Source organism: Tachyglossus aculeatus, chromosome X1, assembly GCF_015852505.1.
Source record: "Tachyglossus aculeatus isolate mTacAcu1 chromosome X1, mTacAcu1.pri, whole genome shotgun sequence".
In the NCBI taxonomy this organism is placed as follows: Eukaryota; Metazoa; Chordata; class Mammalia; order Monotremata; family Tachyglossidae; genus Tachyglossus; species Tachyglossus aculeatus.
The window spans coordinates 96512420-96532548 of NC_052101.1; the positions used below are offsets into that span (position 1 = coordinate 96512420).

Sequence of the window (20129 nt, forward strand, 5' to 3'; positions counted from 1 at the left end):
TTATTATTATTACCAAGCGCTTAGTACAGTGCTCGGCACACAGTAAGCGCTCAATAAATATGATCGAATGAATCGTTCATTCAATGAATTATGAATTATTGTAATGAATGAATGAATTATTGTAATCCCGTGGGGTGCGGGCAGCCAGAGTGCTCGGGATAAGCTCTTCTCACTCCGCCCGCCTTCCCTGCCCGATTACTCCCTGGCGAGCAGCAGGGGCACGTACAGGGCTGCTCGTCGCTGTCCCACTCCCTCCACCACCCCAGCCTGGGAAACAAAAAAAATTGTAGTATTTGTTAAGTGCTTACTATGTGCCAAGCCCTGGACTGAGCGCTGGTGTAGTTACAAGGTAAGAGAAGGACAGTCCCTATCCTTCATCGGGCTCACAGTCTAAGGGGGAGCACTCCTCTATGAAGGAGTTTCTCTCCACTGCCACTCTCTATGCAGTTCCTCACTCCAGGGTCCCATTTCTTGTATCAAATACTATAACACCGTACTAGATTCCAAGTAACCCTTGAAATCAGCCAATCAATGCTACTTAAGTGCTTACTGTATGCAGAGCAATGTACTAAATGCTTGGGAAAGTACTATACAATAGAGTTGGCAGACATAATCCTGCCCACAAGCAGCTTAGAGTCTAGAGGGAGTGAAAAAGAGGAGAGCTGCTCTTAGGTCTAGGGTGTCCCTTCCAGAGAAGCCCACCCCAGGCAAGTAAAGGTGTTTGCCAGAGGGCACAGGGGGTGGGGAGGAGTCTGAGCCTCTGTTCTCCCACTTGTATTCCTGTCTCCACATATATATACATATATGTGTGTGTTTGTGTATGTGTGTTTGTGTGTGTACACCATGTGCATATGTTTGCATCTATGCTCCTGGGACAGTATTGCAATAAGTGGGGAGCCAGCCAGGAGTGTAGGGCCTCAGAGCCTAATGCTAGATGGCCAATCAATAGTACCTACTGAGCGCTTACTGTGTGTGAAGCCCTGTATTAAGTGCTTGGGAGAGTACAACATTACATTTGGTAGACACGTTCTCTGCCCACAGTGAGGTTACACCGTCTAGAGGGGGCCAAAAACCACATTTCTGGCTTGGCTGTGTTCTGCACTCACAGTGGGGGTAAACCCTGAAATGTGTCTCCCGGATTGTTCGGGAGTGACAGCAAGCAGGGAAATTACTTAGATTGGTGGAAGGATTCAGTACTGGCTTCTCATAGGAATGGGGGCGGGGGGGTCAGGGGAGAAGGGCTGCACTTCTCTGGAGGTGAGTCGGTGTGCCTGGCCATAGCCGAATGTACGTGGGAAGGAAACATGCCCCTTTGGAGGAGGCACTTAGTTGACTGTTTCCCTGAATATGGTATTAGTTTTCCTGATGGCTGTTTCGGTCTTTGATGCCACAACTACCTCACCCTCTGTTTGGAAGGTGTGAGCTGTGCCTGTGAAGCTGTGAGCAGGAGCCTGGAGCTGCTGGGCAGTAGGAGAACAAAGGGGAGGTTTGCTCCAGAGAATCAGGCCCCAGGGAGCAAAACAGTCCTGGGCTCTACTGGGTGGACAGCTTCTCCTCTGGGAGCTGAGGAATGCTCTGCCCAGAAGCAGTAGGGACCTTTGGGGTAGAGAGCCCCTTGGGTGGACCCAGGGATAGAGAGACTCCAGTAGCTGTTGATGGCTCTGGAAGGATTTCTGAAGGATTTCTGGGTCAGCTGAAGAGTTTCCTATTCCCACCCCTTCCCTCCTCTCCCCTCTTTGGCTCCATGAATGCTGCTGGAAGGGATTGAATCTGGGACAGAGCCCTCTTGGTTCTGAAGTGAATGGCTCTTCTGGGACCTCTGGCTGACTAAAGACCCTCAGCCTCTACATTGCCACCTGTAACACTGACCTGCCATTCCTACCCCTCTGCCCCTTTGGACCACACCCCCAAACCACTTTCAGGGTGGGCAGATCCCAGGGACCGGAAACCCATAGCATCTTCTCTCTCCCCCTTGTCCTCTGCAGGGATTCAGGGAGCATCTGCTGACCCTGGCTTCTGTGCCCACCCTCTCTGGTGGCTGTGAGCCCGCTGTTGGGTAGGGACCGTCTCTATATGTTGCCAACTTGTACTTCCCAAGCACTTAGTACAGTGCTCTGCACACAGTAAGTGCTCAATAAATATGATTGAATGAGTTTCCTGAGCAAAACCTTGTTCTCTGGAATCTGTTTAGACAAGTCTTGTGCCCAGTGGAATTGTGTGTGCATGGTGTGTCAAGACCCCTAGTGCAAAGGGCTTTCTCCCTGCTCCCCCTCACCCCCAACTTCAGGTGCTGCACCTCACCACGCCAATTGGCTTTCTTCCCCTTTTCCTCTCCAGCTCTTGAATGGGGACAGGAGAGGGGAGATGCATCTTTTCCCTGACTAGAATTTTGGAATCCCTGTTAATCCCCTACATGGAAACATTATAGGATTAAAGAGCTTGTTTGGTCCCTGTGATGTGGGAGGCGAGTCCCACAGACTGCTCCAGGGAGAGGCTGGGCAGGGAGGGACAGCTGGACACAGCTTCTTCTTGTCCAGGCCCTGGCAGTAGTGTGAAGGGTTTGGAGAAAGGGCAGTATCTCTTGCAATTTCCTGAGGACTGGGCCAGCAGACTCTGGCTCCTTGCAACTGCCCTTACATGTCCTTGCAGCTATGGCACTGACATATAGACTTGAGCCCCCCACGCCCCCCTCTCCTCTCCCGCCCCCACCCACACCCCAGAGCTTCCCCTTGTTTGCATGGGCAGAAGAAAGAAGTGTAGGAAAAGATGATGGCTTAATCTGGGAACCTCCCCCTCCTCTGGGAGGGCTGAGATAGACCAGCTTCTTGTGCTCAGGTGCAAGAAGAGATAGTTGTGGGGTGCTGGGCACACAGTAAATTAATCAATTGTATTTATTAATGATATTAATGATGGCATTTGTTAAGCGCTTACTATGTGCAAAGCACTGTTCTAAGCACGGGGGAGGATACGAGGTGATCAGGTTGTCCCACGTGGGGCTCACAGTCTCCATCCCCATTTCACAGATGAGGTAACAGGCACAGAGAAGTTAAGCGACTTGCTCAAAGTCACACAGCTGACAAGCGGCGGAGCCGGGATTTGAACCCATTATTGAGTGCTTACGCTGTGCAGAGCATTGTATTAAGTGCTTAGAAGAGTACAACAGAGTTGGTAGACATAGTCCCTTGCCCACAAGAAGTTTACACTTTAAAGAGAGTGATAGGTATTAAAATAAGCAAAGGATCTGTACACAAGTGCTGTGGGGCTGAGGATGGGGTGGCTATTCCTCTGCTCTGCTGTCTCTCCCCACTCTTAACAGGTGTGTCTTGGGAGAAGGCAGGAGCTGCTGTTCTGCTGGACAGGGGAAGGTTTACAGGGGAAAGGAGGGTGTGCTTTGCTTGCGCCAGAAAATGACTGGGGATGGGCAGAGTCCACCCCGTGTGCTCCCTGTGTCAGCAATATAAGCTGCTTTACAGCAAACCCATTGGCACCTGAACAGGACTTGAGCCCTTGAAAGCAGTTCTTAGGACCGAGCTGTCTGGGTCCTAACCCGCCCCCAGGGTGGTTTGGGATTTGGGTCGACCATGGGAAACGCCTAGTACATGACAAGAACAAGAAGCAGCCCAGCATCCCGGCTGCCCCGGAATGAAATGGGAAAACTTTCACCGAGGTTGCATCCCCACCCCTTTCCCTTATTTGCCCCATTCCCAACTCCAGGACTTTTCCAAGGGAACTGGTACAAGGTAGGAGTTAAACATTTACCAAACAGCTGACCAGCAGGAGTGAGCTGGGGCTGTGCAATGTGGCTTCGTGAGTCCAGCCAAGCCCTGGTCTCTCTCACGGGCACAAGTTCCCCCTCCAGGTCAGCAGAAGAGATCTCAGTCCAATCAATCAATCGATCCTATTTGTTAAGTATTTACTATATATGCAGGGCACTGTACTAAGTGCTTGGGAGAGTACAACAGAATTAGCAGGCACGTTCCCTGCCCATAATGAGCTTACAGTCTAGAGGGGGAGACAGATATTAAGATGAATAAATAAGTCATTTATAATACATAATTTAAAGATATGTACATAAGTGCTGAGGGTTGGGTGTGGGATGAATATCAAGTGTACAAAGGTCATAGATTGCAGTGCATAGATGACACGGAAGGGAGAACGAGCTGGGGAAGAGAGGGCTTAATCGGGGAAGGCCTCTTGGAGGAGATGTGAACTTAGTAGTACTTTGAATGTGGAGAGAGTGGTGGTCTGGCGTGTATGGAGGGCGATGGGAGTTCCAGGTTAGGGGCAGGACTTGGGAAAGGGGTTGGTGATGAGAAAGATGAGATCAGGGCACAGTAAGCAGGAGCTAAAGGAGTGGAGTGTGCGGGCTGGACTGGAGTAGGAGATAGGTGAGGTAAGGTGGGCCGAGCTAGTTGAGTGCTTTAAAGTCAACAGTAAGGAGTTTCTGTTTGCGGAATCTTGGGAATTTTGGAGTCTCTCCTTTCCCTGGCCCAAACCTTTTCTGCGGCCCGAATACCCCCGCCGTGGGCCCAAGCCATCACCATTGACCATATGTGCATATCAGACAGATAATTGCTCCTCATATCATAACCCCTCCTCATATCAGACAGATAATTGCTCTCCTCCACTTCAAGGCCTTCTTGAAGGTACATCTCCTCCAGGAAGCCTTCCCTGACTGAGCCCTCCTCTCCTCTTCTCCCACTCCCTTTGGCGCTGCTCATACTTGCTCCTTTATTCATCCTCTCTTCCTTCCCCACGGCACATATGTATAAATCTGTATATATCTGTAATTTGTTTATTTATTTATCTATTTATATTAATATCTGCCTCCCCCTCTAGACTGTGGGCTCACTGTGGGCAGAGAATGTATTTGATGTTATACTGTACTCTCCCAAGGGCTTAGTACGTGCTTTGCACACAGTAAGCACTCAATAAATACGATTAATAATAATAATGTGCAGTCTTTCTCCACACTGAAAGCCTGGGCTGCGCTTGGCGCTTTAGCCTGTAAGAGGGCGCACACTTATAATGGGTTTTTCTACTTCCCCCTTGCCCCCACCCACTTGAGACTCCTGGTTTTAGGTAAGAATATATGATATTAATATTACGGTATTTGTTAAGCGCTTACTATGTACCAAGCACTATACCAGGCGCTGGTGCAGCTACACATAATCAGATCGGACACAATCAATCAATTGTATTTATTGAGCAGTCGCTGCATGCAGAGCACTGTACTAAGTGTTCGGGAGAGTACAATATAACAGAGTTGGTAGTCACGTTCCCTACTCACAACTAGATTTTACAGTTGGCATTAATATAAATAAAGAGATTAAATTGTGGATATGTACATAAGTGCTATGGGGCTGAAGGAGGGGTGAATAACGTGTGCAAATCCCTAGTGCAAGGTGACGCAGAAGGGAGTGGGAAAAGAGGAAATGAGGGCTTAGGAGGGCTTGTAGGAGATGTGTCTTTAATAAGGCTTTGAAGGTGGGGAGAGTGAACGTCTGTTGGATATGAAGAGGGAGGGAGTTTCAAGCCAGAGGCAGGACGTGGGCCAGGGGCCGGTGGCAAAATAGACAGGATTGAGGTACAGTGAGTAGGCTGTCATTAGAAGACCAAACTGTGTGGGCTGGGTCATAGTAAGAAATCAGGGAGGTGATTGAGTGCTTTAAAGCCTATGATAAGGGGTTTCTCTTTGTTGCGGAGGTGAATAGGTAACCACTGGAGGTTCTTGAAGAGTGGGGAAACATGGACTGAATGGCATGCAGGAAAATGATCTGGGCAGCATTATGAAGTATGGACTGAAGTGGGGAGAGATAGGAGGCAGGGAGGCCAGCAAGGAGGCTGATGCAGTAACCAAGGCGGGATAGGATAAATGATTGTTTTGGATGGAGAGGAAAGGGTGGATTTTTAGTGATATTGTGAGGGTTGAACCAACAGGATTTGGTGACAGATTGAATATGTGAGTTGAAAGAGAGAGATGAGTCGAGGATAATGCCAAGGTAACAGGCTTGTGAGAAAGGGAGGATGGTGGTGCTGTCTACCACGATGGAAAAGTCAAAGGGAGGACACAGTTTGGGTGAGAAGATGAGGAGTTGTGTTTTGGACATGTTAAGTCTGAGGTGTTGGCGGGACATCCAAGTAGAGATGTCCTGAAGATAGGAGGAAATACGAGGCTGCAGAGAAGGAGAGCGATAAGAGCTGGAGATGTAGCTTTGGGAATCATCTGCATAGAGATGGTCGTTGAAGTGATAGGAGCGGATGAGTTTTTCGAGGGAGTGGGAGTAGTAGGTGAATAGATGGGAACCCAGAACTGAACCTTGAGGGACTCCCACAGTTAGGGCATGGGAGGAAGAGGAGGAGCCCATTAAAGAGACTGAGAATAAGCAGCCAGAGAGCTAAGAGAACCAGGAGAGAACAGTATCAGTGAACCCAAGGTTGGATGATGTTTCCAGAAGGGGGTGGTTCACAGTCTCGAAGGCAGCTGAGATCGAGGAGGGCTGAGGAGTAGAGGCCGTTGGATTTGGCAAGAAGGAGATCATTGGTGACCTGTGAGAGGGCACTTTCTGTGGAATGAAGGGGGTGGAAGCCAGATTGCCCCCGACCCACATGGGATTCACAGTCTAAAGGAGAGAAAGAACAAGTATTGAATCGCTATTTTACAGATGAGGAAACTGAGACACAGAGGAGTTAAATGACTTACCAAAGGTCACAAAGCAGGCAAGTGACAGAGCCAGGATTAGAACCCAGGTCTCCTGACTCCCAGTAGTGTGTAGTAATGGACTTTCACCCTGTATCCTTAAAGCCCCTCCAGTGGGAGTGGGGAATAATTGGTAGACTCCCAAAGTAGAGAACTAAGCCAATTCTTACAACAATAACCCCTTTATAATAGAGACCCAGAAATTAGGTTCATTCATTCAATTGAATTTATTGAGTGCTTAATGTGTGCAGAGTGCTAAGCACTTGGGAGAGTACAATAGAGAAGCAGCATGGCTCAGTGGAAAGAGCCCGGGTTTTGGATTAAGAGGTCATGAGTTCAAATCCTGGCTCCACCACTTGTCAGCTGTGTGACTTTGGGCAAGTCACTTTACTTCTCTGGGCCTCAGTGACCTCATCTGTAAAATGGGGATTAAGGCTGTGAGCCCCCCATGGGACAACCCGATCACCTGGTAACCTCCCCAGCGCTTAGAACAGTGCTTTGCACATAGTAAGTGCTTAATAAATGTCATTATTATTATTACAATACAAAAATAAACACCCATTCCCTGCCCACAATGAGCTCACAGTCTAGACTGGAGGAGACAGACAACAATACAAATAAAAATACAGATATGTACATCTGTACCTATGTAGTCTAGATGGAAGGAGACAGACAATAATACAAATAAATAAAAATACAGATATGTACATAAGTTCTGTGGGGCTGGGAGGGTGGAAAGAACCAAAGGGAGCAAGTCAGGGTGACACAGAAGGGAGTGGGATAAGAGGAAAAGAGGGGCTTAGTCTGGGAAGGCCTCTTGAAGGAGATGTGCCTTCAATAGGGTTTTGAAGGGGGTGGGATAGTAATTGTCTGTCAGATTTGAGGAGGAAGGGTGTTCCAGTCCAGAGGCAGGACATGGGCGAGGGGTCGGCAGCAAGATAGGCGAGATCGAGGCACAGTTACAAAGCAATAAAAGGGAAAGGGAGTGGAATGAAGTGGGAGAGTGCCGATTACCCTCATCCTCCCTTAATAGAGCAAACGCTACAGTAATTTACCTAGGAGCATGAGCCAAATGCCACATTATATATGTAAACTATCACCACTTATACCAGTGCTCACACTTCAATAGCAGTAGCTGCATGAGCAGCAGTAATCCATCAATTAATTGTATTTATTGAGCTCCTACTATAGCCAGAGTACCATCCTGAGGGCTTGGGAGAGTACTATACAATTAGTAGACATGATCCCTGCCCTCAAGGAACTTTGAGTCTAGTGGGGGAGATGGACACTGAAGTAAATGACATATAGGAGGAGGTAATAGTATTTAAGTAATTACTATGTGCATAACACAGTACTCAGTGCTGGGAAATAATTCCTAAATGGGAATTAGACATGGTCCCTGGCCCTCAAAGGGCTCCCAATCTAAGAAATAGTGTTGAGTAGTAGAAGAAGTGTTTACTGAGTGCCACTTGGTGCAGTGCACAGCACTAGGTGTTTGGGAGTAGCGAAGTGACCTGTTCCCTGCAGGCATATATACATGATTGTTAATGAGGGTGTAAATAAATTCATAGATGCTAGAGGTGGCTGAAGGGAGATATGGTTCGGGGTGCAGAGAAATCAGTCATAGAAAGTTTGTTGGAGGAGGTGGGATTTTAGGAGGGCTTTGAAGGTGGGGAGAGCAGCTGTCTGTCCGACAGAGAGAAAAGGAATTCCAAGAGGGGACAAAGGTGAGAGAGTTGAGAATGAGATACAGCCAACGGGTTGGCTTGGGAGGAGTGAAGACAGCAAATTGGGGCACAGTGGGTGAAGAGAGCACATAGGCAAGGGGCAGCCAGATTGAGGAAAAGCCTTGAAATAGATTGTGAAGAGTTTTTGTTTGATGCAAGGAGACACAAAAAGCCAGCAGAGAGTTTCGAGGAGAGACAAGTATTGAGCGACACTTCGAGAAGATGATCCGTGCAACAGCGTGTAGTTGCTCCAGAGCGTGGAGTGAGTACCCAAGTCCTTGCTTAGATGGCATGAAAATGCTAAAATGGCAGTTGGGGAGATGGGAAATTAATCGGGGAAGGTCTTCGGGATATGTGACTTCAGAAGGGCTTTGAAGATGGGGAGAACAGTCTAAAGGATGTGAGGGGCAGGATGTTTCGGGTAAGAGGGAGGATGTGAGCACGAGGTTGGCAGAGGGAGAGAAGAGAATGAGGCACAGTGAGTAGGTTGGCTTGAGAAGAACGAAGCGTGAGAGCTGGGATGTGTAATGGCAGAAGAGAGTGAACAGAAGGGAGAGCTGACAGTGCCTTAAAGCCAATGGTCAGAAGGTTCTGTTTGATGTGAAGAGGAATGGGCGATCACTGGAGGTTTTTGAGGAGTGAGAAGACATGTGCAGAATGACATTTTCGGATAATCACCTGGGCATCAGAGCGAAGGGTGGACTGAGGAGGGGAGAGATCGAAGGCAAGGAAATCAGTGATGCGGTAGCCAAGCTAGGGTAAGACAAATGCCTGGACCAGTGTGGTGACTGTTTTGGATGGAGAGGAAGGGGTGAATTCTGGAAATGTTATGGAGGAAGAACCAAGAGGTTTTGGAGGCAGACTGAATGTGGGGGCTGAAAGAGAAGAAGTTCCAGATAATGCTAAGGTAGTGGTTTGAGAGACAGGGAGGATGGTGGTAGTGTCAAATGTGATGGGAAAATTAGGTGGAAGAGAGGCACGGGGAGGGAAGATGAGTTTAGTTTGGACATATTGAGCTCGAGGTACCAGAGGGACAGCCTTGCTGAGGTGTCCTGGAGGCAAGAGGAAATGCAAGATTGCAGAGGAGAGAGATCGGGGCAGGCAAGGTAAATTTGAGCCCGCTAGGAGGTTATGGGTGACTTGGGAAAAAAACAGCCTCAGTGCAGTGAAAAGCACAAAACCAGCCTTTAGAAGTTCAAGGAGGAAGTTGAAGGAGAAAAAGTGGAAGCAGGGGGTGTATATAGCCTGTTAAAGGAGTATGGGCTGGATGGAATGAGAGCAGGGACATGGGGTGACAGGTGGAGGGGGCTGTGGGGTCCAGAGAAGGTTGTCTTGGGGAAGGGTTGATGTGAGTGTGTTTGAAAGGAGAGGGGAAGGAGCCATAAGAGAATGAGCAGGTGAAGATAGCGGTCAGAGAGGGGAGGAGGAGAGTGAGCACAGGTGTTCTGTTTAAGGTGAGCAGGGTTGGGGCCCAAAACACAGGTGGAGAGGGTCAAGACCGAGAAAAAGAGATTGGGGAAAGAGAAGCCGAAGACAGCCAGTCAACAACCAAAGAGCAAGGACAAGGTAGAGTGGGAATGGAGGAAGGAGGGTGATTGGCATTTGTAAAGGAAGGCGGGATCGCCTGATTTGTTGAGCAAACTCGAGGATAAAATCCTCCCCATCACCATACCATTTGAATCACCTAAAGATACCTTTGGAAGGTATTTCCCGGAAAGGATTATGTGCAGAAGAGGCGGCAGGGGTGTGTGCACCGTGGGAAGGGGATGAATTTTGGCTAGGGAACCCCCTGACTGCCGCTGTCCAGGACCCAGCAGAACCTGAAACTCGCCCTGTATGGAGATGTGGCTTCTAGCTCTGGACGGAAGCAGATATGGTCTTTAAGGAACTTCTTGAATGTGGGGAGTGACAGCTCAGATCCTCAGCAGGACTGATGGTGGTATTGACACTCTGGACTCTCTGGCCAGGCAGGGTCCCCAGACCTAGGGCAGTGGACTCTTCCCTCCTCCACCCTCTCAACCCTCTCACCGCCCAGCCTGGCTAAGGAAGCAGTTTTGTGGGTGTCATTGGAAAGGGACCTCCATAGAGCTGCTTCCAGAGGAAGCAGGTATGAAATTGGGGAGAATCATCTTTGCGATGGTATAGTTCTAAACTCCGGTGTTTAGACACTTCGAAGTCTTTGTAGGACATGCCTGATGTTGAGCGGAGCAGAATTCTAGATGCTGTTCATTCGATCGTATTTATTGAGCACTTACTGCGTCCAAAGCACTGTGTGCAAAGCTAGAGCTCCTAATCAAGTCCCTTAACTGAATTCATGGTTGTTGCTTCATCCAGCATGTTCTTGGAGAGAATGGATCGGGAGGAGGGAGAGCAGATGGACTGTGTGGATGAAGCTTGCGGGAGGGAGAAACCGCGAGAAGTTGAGCAGGGGAAACAGAAGGGAACAGACTGGGAAAGAAGAGTGGGAAGGGTGTGGAGAGAAATGGGGGAACACGAAGAGGAACAGTGCCCCTTTCCCACGCCAGTCCTTCACATTCACCCAGGAAACAGTAGGGCCGTAGGGCTGCAGGGGAGCTGGAGGTCCCAAAGTAGATCTACATTTTGTGTGCACACCAGTGCACCAGATTTCATGTGCCCTTGATGGTTCACTCTAGAGCCAATTTCCAAGATCATTTTGAGGAGGTTGCTGACATGCCCCTGAAGGTTAGGTGGGGAAAGGAAGACTGTCATCTGCCTAAATTGGGGTAGTGGAAGTTGCTGGGTGTCTGCTCGAGGGCGGGACTGGCATGGAACCGGAAGCCAGGCTCAACTGGACTTCAACTCCACCCTAAAATGGACTCAACAATCTGGGGTGACCCCAGAATCAATGTGGGGAAGATCTGGGGCTGAACCAAATCTCCTCGACATCATCAATGACAGTAGAGACAGTATCCTGTTCTCCCTCCTACTTAAACCGGGTGTCTCATGGGGGACAGGGACTTGGGTCAGAACTGATTAACTTGTATCCACCCCAGAGTTTGGGACAGTGCTTGACACACAGCAAGCGCTTAACAAGTGCAACAGTTGTTATTATTTTTATTTACCGAATGCCTACTGGGTCAGTCAATCGTGTTTATCAAGCGCTTACTACGTGCAGAGGACCGTACTAAGCACTTGGGAGAGTACAGTATAACACCATAACAGAGACATTCCCTGCCCACAACGAGTTTACAGTCTAGAGGGGGAGCTTACAGTCTAGAGGGGGTGCACAGTACTAGGCTGGGCTTGACCTGGGGTGAAGGAACCCTGCTGCAGAGACGCTGGGGGAGCAGGAGGAAGGGAGCTCATCCTTCCCTCCCCCGCTTCCTCTCACCCCGCCTTTCTCTTCTCCCAGCCGAGCCTTGTCTCAATGCCTCCAGAGCCCTAACCATAGAATGAGGAATCCCCGATGGGGAGACGTTAGGAGCCCCTGCTCCACAAAGGCTTCGGCTTGGCCGGGGGGCCGCGTCCACTGTGGGCCACCCTGCTCAGCACACCTATTTAGCTGGGAAAAGAACAAACAAACAAAGGGTTAACGTTGCTGCAGTGATTTGGAACTCCAATCCGCAGTGCTAGGCTCCGTTAGCTGAGTCTGAACATCTCTGCCTGCCTGCCTGCCTGCCTGCGTGGGGCCAGGGAAGATGCCGAAATCTCGGGAAGCCGCAGGGACGTGCGCAAGGTGAACGGGGCTGCAAAGCCGCCACCCAGGTAAGAAGTCAGTAACTTTGAGGTGCCAGCCCCAGAAGGCTGCTCCACATCCTGCCGGGCCCTGAATCTGGGGATATGGTAGCCGGGACCCCCGTATAGGTTAGGATCTCAGGGAGTTAGGAGGGACTGCAGTCCTCCCGTAGCTCCATCTGCCTCACAGGCAGTGACTGGGCACCAGGGAGAGGGTCTTAAGTCAGAGTGGGATGGTGGGCATCGGTTGGAGTGAGCCCCGAGAAGGCACTGTGGATTTTTGTGGGAAGGGAGTGAGGGTGGCGGGGGATGGACGAGGCAGGCCCTGCTGTGGTGCAGCTGCACCTGACGGACAAAAGTCCCCTGAGCAGAGCACTCCTGCTTATGGCTCCCTCTTTCCTGATCGTCCACCCCCAGCACAGGGCCTAGTGACAACTGGAGAGGCAACCACTGAAAGACCATCCCGAGCACACACATGGCATCGTGCCTTTCCCCTGCTTCTAAGAGCTCTGCCAGCAAATGCAGTTCCAGCATTCGTGTAAAATGTCTATGAGGCTGGGTGTGCGTGAGCTCCATTCTCATGCCTGTGCCACTCCTCCTCCCCCACCTTCATCTACCCTTTGGCCAGCCTCAGTATCCAGACTGATGTCCCCTCCTCCACGATCCCGGGAGCACAAAGTAGGGAGGTTGTGGCCGCTCTGTACTTTCCTGGCTGCCCTGGGGAGTGAGACTCACTAAGATACTATTTGTCCCTGCCCTTGCTATGCGTGTGGACACACGCTACCCCCTCCCCGGCTCGCACGTGTTCACACACTCTCATCACTGTGGGAGGGCACTGCCTTCTTTGGATTCTTCTCCAGAGGCCCTGGCTGGCTGGCTGCCTGCCTGCCTGCCTGCTTGCAGCAGGGAACAAGGATCAGCGGTGCATCCACTACCTGCTTTCCCAAAGGAGCTGGGGCTCAAGACCATTCCGAGGAGTGAAAGTGGAGTATCTTCCCCAACTCTGCCCCAGCAGCTGACTGGGCCATTTCCACTCCCCACCCCCACCCCTCCTGCTGTTGAGAACATGGAATGCGGAGGGCCCGGGTTTCAGACCCAGCCAGGACCTTTCTGGTTCACCTGACCGGGCCTCAGCTGCCCCCCTGGAGGAGGTGGCTAAAAGAGGGGGTCTGGGAAGGAGAACTCTGGGAGGGGTTGGGAACGATGATGCCAGGAGGCGGTGTGTGGTGCTGCCACCTTGTCTCTGCTTCTGCCTGCCTCACCCAAGCGTTCAACCCTGAGTTCTGGCTGAGATTACTTCAGGAGAGAGTAGAGGGCAGAGAGGGAGGGAACTGTTTATCTCCCTTTCTCTTCTTTCTCCTCCTCCTCTCCCTCTGGCTCAGTATCCTTGTATCGTAAGGCAGCTGGGGTACCATTCCCAGCAAGCAATGCCCCCCAGCTCTGGGATCTTGTTGACTGGCCCTGTCCCCAGCATCCCCGTGTTCTACTTTCTGTGTTCCAGCCTCCACACGGAAGCAGTAACTGAGGGGCCTGTGTGGAAGCCTGAGCCCTGGATGTGGAGCTGGCCATGGCCCCTGCCAGCCAGCTCTCTCTGTGGAGCCTCCTGTTGATGCCAACCCTCCTGCCCGGTACAGCCTGCAGCGGGCAACTCTTTGACCGGCTGGAGGGCTCGGGACACGGCACTAGCCTTGGCCGGCTCTTGGTGCCAGGCCCTGGGGGAGCCCTGGCTGGGCTGAATTCCCAGGAAAAGGACCCAGGAGAAGTCCCTGGGACAGAGCACCCCCCAGCCACGGTGGAGAAGCCACGGTGGAGGCTCAGGGACACGAATGGACTCAGCCCAGCTGGCTCCCCTACCTCCCAGGGCCCAGGCAGGGGCACACAGACTGCCTGGGCTCAGCCCGCCGAGGGGCCTCATCAGCCTGGAGCTCCAAGGAACAGTTCAGACCTTCCCGCTTTAGCATCTCCTCCACCCTCAGAAGCCGAACTTGTGCTGCAGTCAGCCAGGGTGGCTCCAGGGCAGAGTAGCAGCATAGGGGGCATTGGCCCAGGGACACTCCAAAGGCAGTTGGGACCTGGGCTCATCCCTGCGTCAGGGACCGTGGGACCAGTCAGCCCCGCGGTTCAGACCCTGCGTGTCAGGACTCAGACTGCAGAGGCCCTGAGCTCCCAGAGGGGCACGGGGCCTCCCCCTTCAGATGAGACTGCCGCCCCGGAGCCCTCACCCCTATATAGCAGGAGCTCTCCCGAGGAGATCCACGGGGAGATTCGGCCCACTCGGGTTGAGGCCCGGACCCTCGGCCCTCGGCTCAGTGTGCTCACCAGCCCGTGGGGAGCCCTGCCGGGGTCTTCGGGCGCCGCGAGCTTCATCTCACCTGGGACCTCCGAGCTTGGACCTGGGAAAAGAGGCCCAGCTGAGGCAGCTAGCGGGAGTGAGGCCAGGGAGAAAGAGAACCCTGGAGGGCAGACCCTTTTGGCTAACCAGATCCCTACTGTAGTCAGCCACAGAGAGCTGAGATTTGCTAGTAGTCCTTCAGGAGGGCACTGGATGAGAAGCGCCTTGGTCTCTGCTGCCCCCACCGCCAGATTGAGCTACTTCCTCCTCTCAGACGGGAACCCCACCACCCCCAGGCAGGAAGCTAGCCAGGACCAAATGAGGATCACCTTAGAGAGGGCAAGGCAAGGCATTCAGAATCTTCATCTGGGGAGCCTCAGTACATCGCAGGCCCCTTGGGTGACTACCGCTCGGTCGGTCCCAGACGCTGCCGCTACTGCCGCCGTCACCCTCAATCCGCAGGGCCCTTCTCCCTCTTCGAGGGCCGGAGCCTTCCCGCTTCCTAGGCTCAGCTCCTCCAGACCATTCCACTCTGCCAGGGCCAGTTGGGGCCCCACCTCCTCTGCAGGTTCCACATCCCAGCCTGGCCCTACCCCCTCCCGGCACCTGTCTTCATCCCCTTCCCAGAAGCCCTCACTGGAACCCCTGGTGGGGGCCTGGACAGAGGCACGCTGGTCCCATCAGATCAGTCCGTGGCGGCCTCTACTAGGCTCTGGGCCCGGGAGAGCTTTCCCAGCAGCTTCTTCCCTGCAGCCAGTTCTCTCCAGCTCTGAATTGCCACCTGCTCCTCCCCACAGCAGTACAGTAGCCTTGGTGTCTCCCGGCCAGGAACTCGATCCAGGTAGGTGTCAGAGCTATGGGGAGCTGCTTCCTGCGTTAGCTCTTCCTGGGACCCTGTTTCCGTCTCCTCAAGTGTCTGACCTCTGTGGACCCCAACGGGTTCCTGTGGGCACTGGAGGGTTTGACAAGAGGAAGCTGAATGTCCAGCTGTGGACAGCCTCAGCTCTGCTTCCTGGGTCAGGGGGTGATTAGAGTGGGGGAGCTACCAGGCAGAATGGCTGGCACCAAGCAGACCATGAGCCTTGGCCCAAAGCCCTTGGGATAATGAGGAAGGAAGGCCACAGGAGAGGGTCCTAATGTCTCATCCCCATTGCAGGGACAGGGACGATGGAAGTTGAGCCCATCTCCCCCCAGCGAGTGAGAGGGGCCGTGGAGCCTCCAAGCCCCGCAAATACCACCACTTCTCCAAGCACTTCTGCCCCAAACCTAGCCATCCTTGCCCCAGAGAGCCCAGGAACCAGGCTGCCAGGTGAGCGGTGCTTCTGGTGGGTGGTCGGGGATTGGGGCCTCAGCTCTTCCGGTCAGAGCGCTTTTAGAAGGTGAGCGTCCCCAACCCCCGACCAGTAACCGCAGGGAAGACATCGGTGACAGGTGGGCGTGGGGCTTCCCCGGAGCCGAACCTCCCAAGGGTCCACACTGGTGCTGTCTTGTGACTGATCAACCAGGCCGGAGGCAGGGCAGCAGGGTGCAGAGGGAGACGTCAGAATGACCCCAAGGACCAGCATGTTCAGTCAGAATATTTGTGGGGCGAGGGCAGAAAAACCACTGGAGCAATGGGAGACGAGCAGTCAGGTGCCACGTGTGCCCCCTCCCTGCCTGCGACCTCCAAATCCTAGGCAGTGGCTACTGTACCAAAGAGTTGACACTATTAGGGGGTGAACAAGCTATGCTTGGACAGAATAGGGGAGCATCAGTGCCCTTTAAGGCTCCCGTCCCTCCCCGTCCCCCTGACTCAGAAATCAGATTGCTGGTCCGGGTAGGCCTGAGGCTCAAGTCTGGGTTGGAGAAGGGAACAAGAATAAAAAGTCCTGGGCATAGGAAGAGGAAGAGCCTTTTGTGGTGGTGATGGTGGGGAGGGGGTATCTTCTGAGGTACCCAGTGGGGGAGAAAAAAGACAGTTCAGAATTTATGTTTCCTTGGTAAATGGCTCTCCGGTGGATACCAGGGAGGTTTTACAAAGGAAGGGTGCCCCCGTAAGGGTGCCCCCTTCCCTGGAGAGATTTTCAGACACAGGATTGAGTACAAATATAAATTGATTGAGTACAAATACAGATAAAACCAAACACATACCTAAGCAGATAGTGGCGGGAAAGCAGGCAGATGGACTTGGTTCTGTTTCGGATAAATCCCGTGGGCTCTCTGGAGAAGCCAGTATTGAGCTGAATTCGACAAGAGTGGACAAGTGGAGAGAGAAGCGGTTTAAATGCTTGAAGGAACCTGAACTCAGACTAGGAGAGGGAAAAACTTGGGAAGGGGACAGGGGGTGGATTACCCGGTGAATGAAAAGTACGTACACAGGGTAGTAAGAGCCGTTGGGTAGGGTGGAATCGGTGCAGTGGAGATCCCTGGAGGGAGGCAAAGAAGTACTGAGGAAGAGAGTGACCTAGGAAAGTGAGAGGTGAGAGGGTATTTTTGCACCGATTTGAGCACTAGGCTGAAGAGGAGAGGCTAGAGGTTTGGAAGCTGGTGTGGAGAGAGTTGCCACGTCCATATGAGAGGGACCAAGGGCCTGGATAAGGGTTCTGGCAGTGGGGCTAGAGATAAAGGGACAGAGTTGGAGGGCCATACAGAGCATGTAGCAAAAGTGGTGATGGTTAACTGCTTGCATGTGGAGGATTTAGGGCGGGGAGAATCTTAGGGCCAGAGCAGCAGACAAAAAAATGTTGGTACCACAGAGTCGGCCGGGGACACGGGGAAAGGACCGAGGGGCTGATTCGCCTGGCTGATCCTGTGGAGACGGGAAGGGAACTGACTGCCCCGTGATTGGCCGTACATGAGATTTCCCTACCTATGCTGGAAAGGGAATGAAGTGGGGAGAAGTAGTTGGGTCTCCCAGGTTCTTACCACCCCCACCCCCAACCCCAGTCCACCAAAGAAGGGAGGCCCCAAGACCCCAGGGTCCCAACTTAACCCTCAGTTCCCACAAGCGGAGGGCCGAGCTCATCCCTGATGACCACACAACCGGGCAGCCTCGGCCCCCACATCTCCACCGAAACGTTCGCCTTGCCGAAAAGGGAAGGCGGGCTGGTTCTCTGTTTGGCGCTGGGGGGGGGGGGGGGGCAAGGACCAGAATCGGGCTGGGGCCGGGGTCAAGGCGACTCACCCGCCGCAAAGCAAGCTAAATGAGTCCCACGACGGGGGGGGGGGGGGGGGGGCAGAGCAGGAGGACACCAGTTACGTGTGGGGGGCGGGAGTGGGGGGCACTGACGGAGCCCTCTGTTGTTGTGTGTGCAGCCGGGCCCCGACCGGATCGGAGCGGCCCGCCTCAGCCACCGGCCCGCTCCCCGGGCCCCTCAGCTACATCCCGCCGTGGCCTGGTTAAAGTCACTACCCAGCGGGGCTCCCCGCCGCCGCCGCCGAGCCCGGGCTGCGAGGCCTGCGGCGGCCCTCGGCCCAACGAGACGCTGCTGCTGTGGGGTCCGCTGCGGCACAAGCTGAGCTTCGCCTGGGAGCTGCACGTGTACGGGGCCGGGGCGCTCTTCCTGCTCCAGGCCCTGGTGGCCCTGGGGAGCCTGGCCGGCGCGCTCGCCCTGCGCGCGGCCGCGCGGGGCCCGGTGCTGGCGGCCGCCGGCCTGCTGCTGGGGGCCGGCCTGCTGCGCGCTTTCTTCCTCCTGGTGGACCCGTACGGGGCGCGGGAGCGGCTCGGGCCCCGGCTGCAACTGGCGCTGTACAACCTGCCCTTCCCCCTGCTCGTCACGGCCCTCGGCGCCCTGGTGCTGCTCGGGCTCCGCGGGGCCGGGCCGCGGGCGCCGCTGCCTCCGCGCTTGCAGAAGCCGGCCTTGCTGGGCGCGCTGGGCGCCGCGCACGGGAGCGCCGTGCTGGCCGCCGACCTGCTGTCGCCCCTGCTCAGCCCGCCCATCAACCTGGCCGTGCACGGGCTGTCGTGCGCCTGGGGCTGCGGCCTGGCGCTGGGCGCCCTCCTCTTCTGCCGCCGGCTGAGGCCGCCGGAGGTGGGCCCGGAGGCCGCACTCCGGGAGTCGGGCCGCCTCCGGCCCCCGGGCCCTGCCCCCCGGGGCCTGGCGGTGGGCAGCGTCCTGGGGCTGCTGGACAGCGGGTTGCACCTGGGGGCTGCCCTGTTTCTGTACCCTGTGCTGGGGCCCACGGGCCGCTTCTCCTGGCCCTGGTGGGTCCTGCAGTTCTGGCTGCGCCTGGTGGAGCTGGCCTGGGCTGCCACGCTGAGCCTCGTGGCCTTGCGGGCCTCCTGCCAGGGTGGCGGCCGCGCCGACCACACGTGCTGGACCAAGCTGCTGCGCTACGCCTGCCCTCCGGGCAAAAGCGAGGTGCCCGAGCCCCCCAACAACTGCTATGACTGGGCGGCCGAGGGCGCCGGCCCCGACGTCGGCAGGAGCCTCATCGGCCAGCCGGCCGAGCGCGGCCCTCCGCGGGCCGGCCCCCGGGATCCCCCCGTGGCCCCGGGCCGCTCGCACAGCAGCGTGGGCCCGGAGCGGGCGTCGGGGCTGTCGCTCAGCGAGCTCGACCTGCGCCCGCCGTCGCCCATCAACCTGAGCCGGAGCATAGACGAGGCGCTGTGCCGCGAGCACCTGGTTCGGGACAGCGTGTTCCTGCGCTCCAGCCTGCAGTTCCCGGACTCGCGCCCGGGAGCCCCGCGGCCGAGGCGCCGCAGCGATCCCGCCCTCGGCGGCTCCCTGGCCAGCCTCTCCAAGGGCTCGGCGCAGATCAGCTGGAACCCCGAGCGCCACGGCCTGGCGTCGCCGGAGAGCCTGCCCTTGGACGAGCTGCCCAGCACCGTGCAGCTGCTGGCCGCCGCGCCCGGCCCCGGGGAGGCCGGAGACCCGGAGCGCGAAGCCCGGCGGAGCTTCCTCGCGCTCAGCAAGCAGGTGGACTCCCGCAGTGACTCCAGCGAGACCATCGAGCTGTGACGGTGCGGGGCCCGTGGGCCGGCCACCCCGGGGAGCCGCACCCGAAAGCACCAGCAGACGCCGGGGGCCCGCCGACCGCAGCCCCCTGCCGCGTGACACCGTTCATTCCTTCAGTCGATCGTCTTTACTGAGCGCTTACTGTGCGCAGAGCACTGTGCTACGCGCTCGGGAAGTGCAACACACAGAGGCGGTCCCTACCCAACAACGGGCCCACAGTCTAGAAGGGGGACAGAGACAACAAAACAAAACGCGTGGACAGGTGGCGAGGCCACCACCCGCTCCCCTGGCCCGGCATTTTTTCTTTCTTTTTAACATAGATCGATTTTTTTCCAACTCTGGTTTCGCACAGGGGCTGAGGCTTTCCAGAAAGGGTCTGGGGACCATCCCCAGGGGCATCCCCGCCCCATCCCCCGGCAGTGAGCCCCGGCCGAGGTGGGAAGCAGGAAACGGGACCCGGGGCGATAGGCAGATTGGCCCTGGGTTCTGCATGTAATGGTGGTGGGCGGGGAGGGGGGAGCGGCGAGGGGGATAGACTAACCATTCCCGGGGGGCCCACTCTCGGGGAGCTGCAGAATTAGGTCCGGCCCTGCCGGGTGAGACAGCAGCTCCTTGTGCAAGCCACGCTGGAGCTATGTTTATGCCAAAATAAATAGAGTTGTTCACCGGAGATGTGATCTGCCTCACCCGGCCCAAGGTTACAAACAAGCGTAGGCACAGGGGTGGACTCCACAACC

The 20129-nt window shown here is 54.9% G+C and overlaps 1 protein-coding gene across 2 annotated transcripts; it reads left to right on the forward strand.

Moving 5' to 3' along the window:
* The first annotated feature begins 11860 nt into the window (after window positions 1–11860).
* PRRT3 (proline rich transmembrane protein 3) lies at window positions 11861–19568 on the forward strand. Of its 2 annotated transcripts, XM_038740731.1 has the most exons (4): window positions 11861–12153; window positions 13625–15296; window positions 15612–15764; window positions 17750–19568. In XM_038740731.1, the coding sequence occupies exons 2-4, from the start codon at window positions 13691–13693 to the stop codon at window positions 19393–19395; spliced, it is 3405 nt and encodes a 1134-aa protein (XP_038596659.1). In that variant the 5' UTR covers window positions 11861–12153; window positions 13625–13690; the 3' UTR covers window positions 19396–19568. The 2 variants fall into 2 exon arrangements, with proteins under 2 accessions (XP_038596659.1, XP_038596660.1); XM_038740732.1 differs by lacking the exon at window positions 13625–15296.
* The last annotated feature ends 561 nt before the right edge of the window (window positions 19569–20129 follow it).

Bases quoted from the DNA above. Each gene is read 5' to 3' on its own strand.
- PRRT3 (XM_038740731.1), top strand. From the start codon at position 13,691: ATGGCCCCTGCCAGCCAGCTCTCTCTGTGGAGCCTCCTGTTGATGCCA. The intron at 15,297-15,611 runs GTAGGTGTCAGA...TCCCCATTGCAG, and splicing joins CGGCCAGGAACTCGATCCAG to GGACAGGGACGATGGAAGTT. The intron at 15,765-17,749 runs GTGAGCGGTGCT...TTGTGTGTGCAG, and splicing joins CCCAGGAACCAGGCTGCCAG to CCGGGCCCCGACCGGATCGG.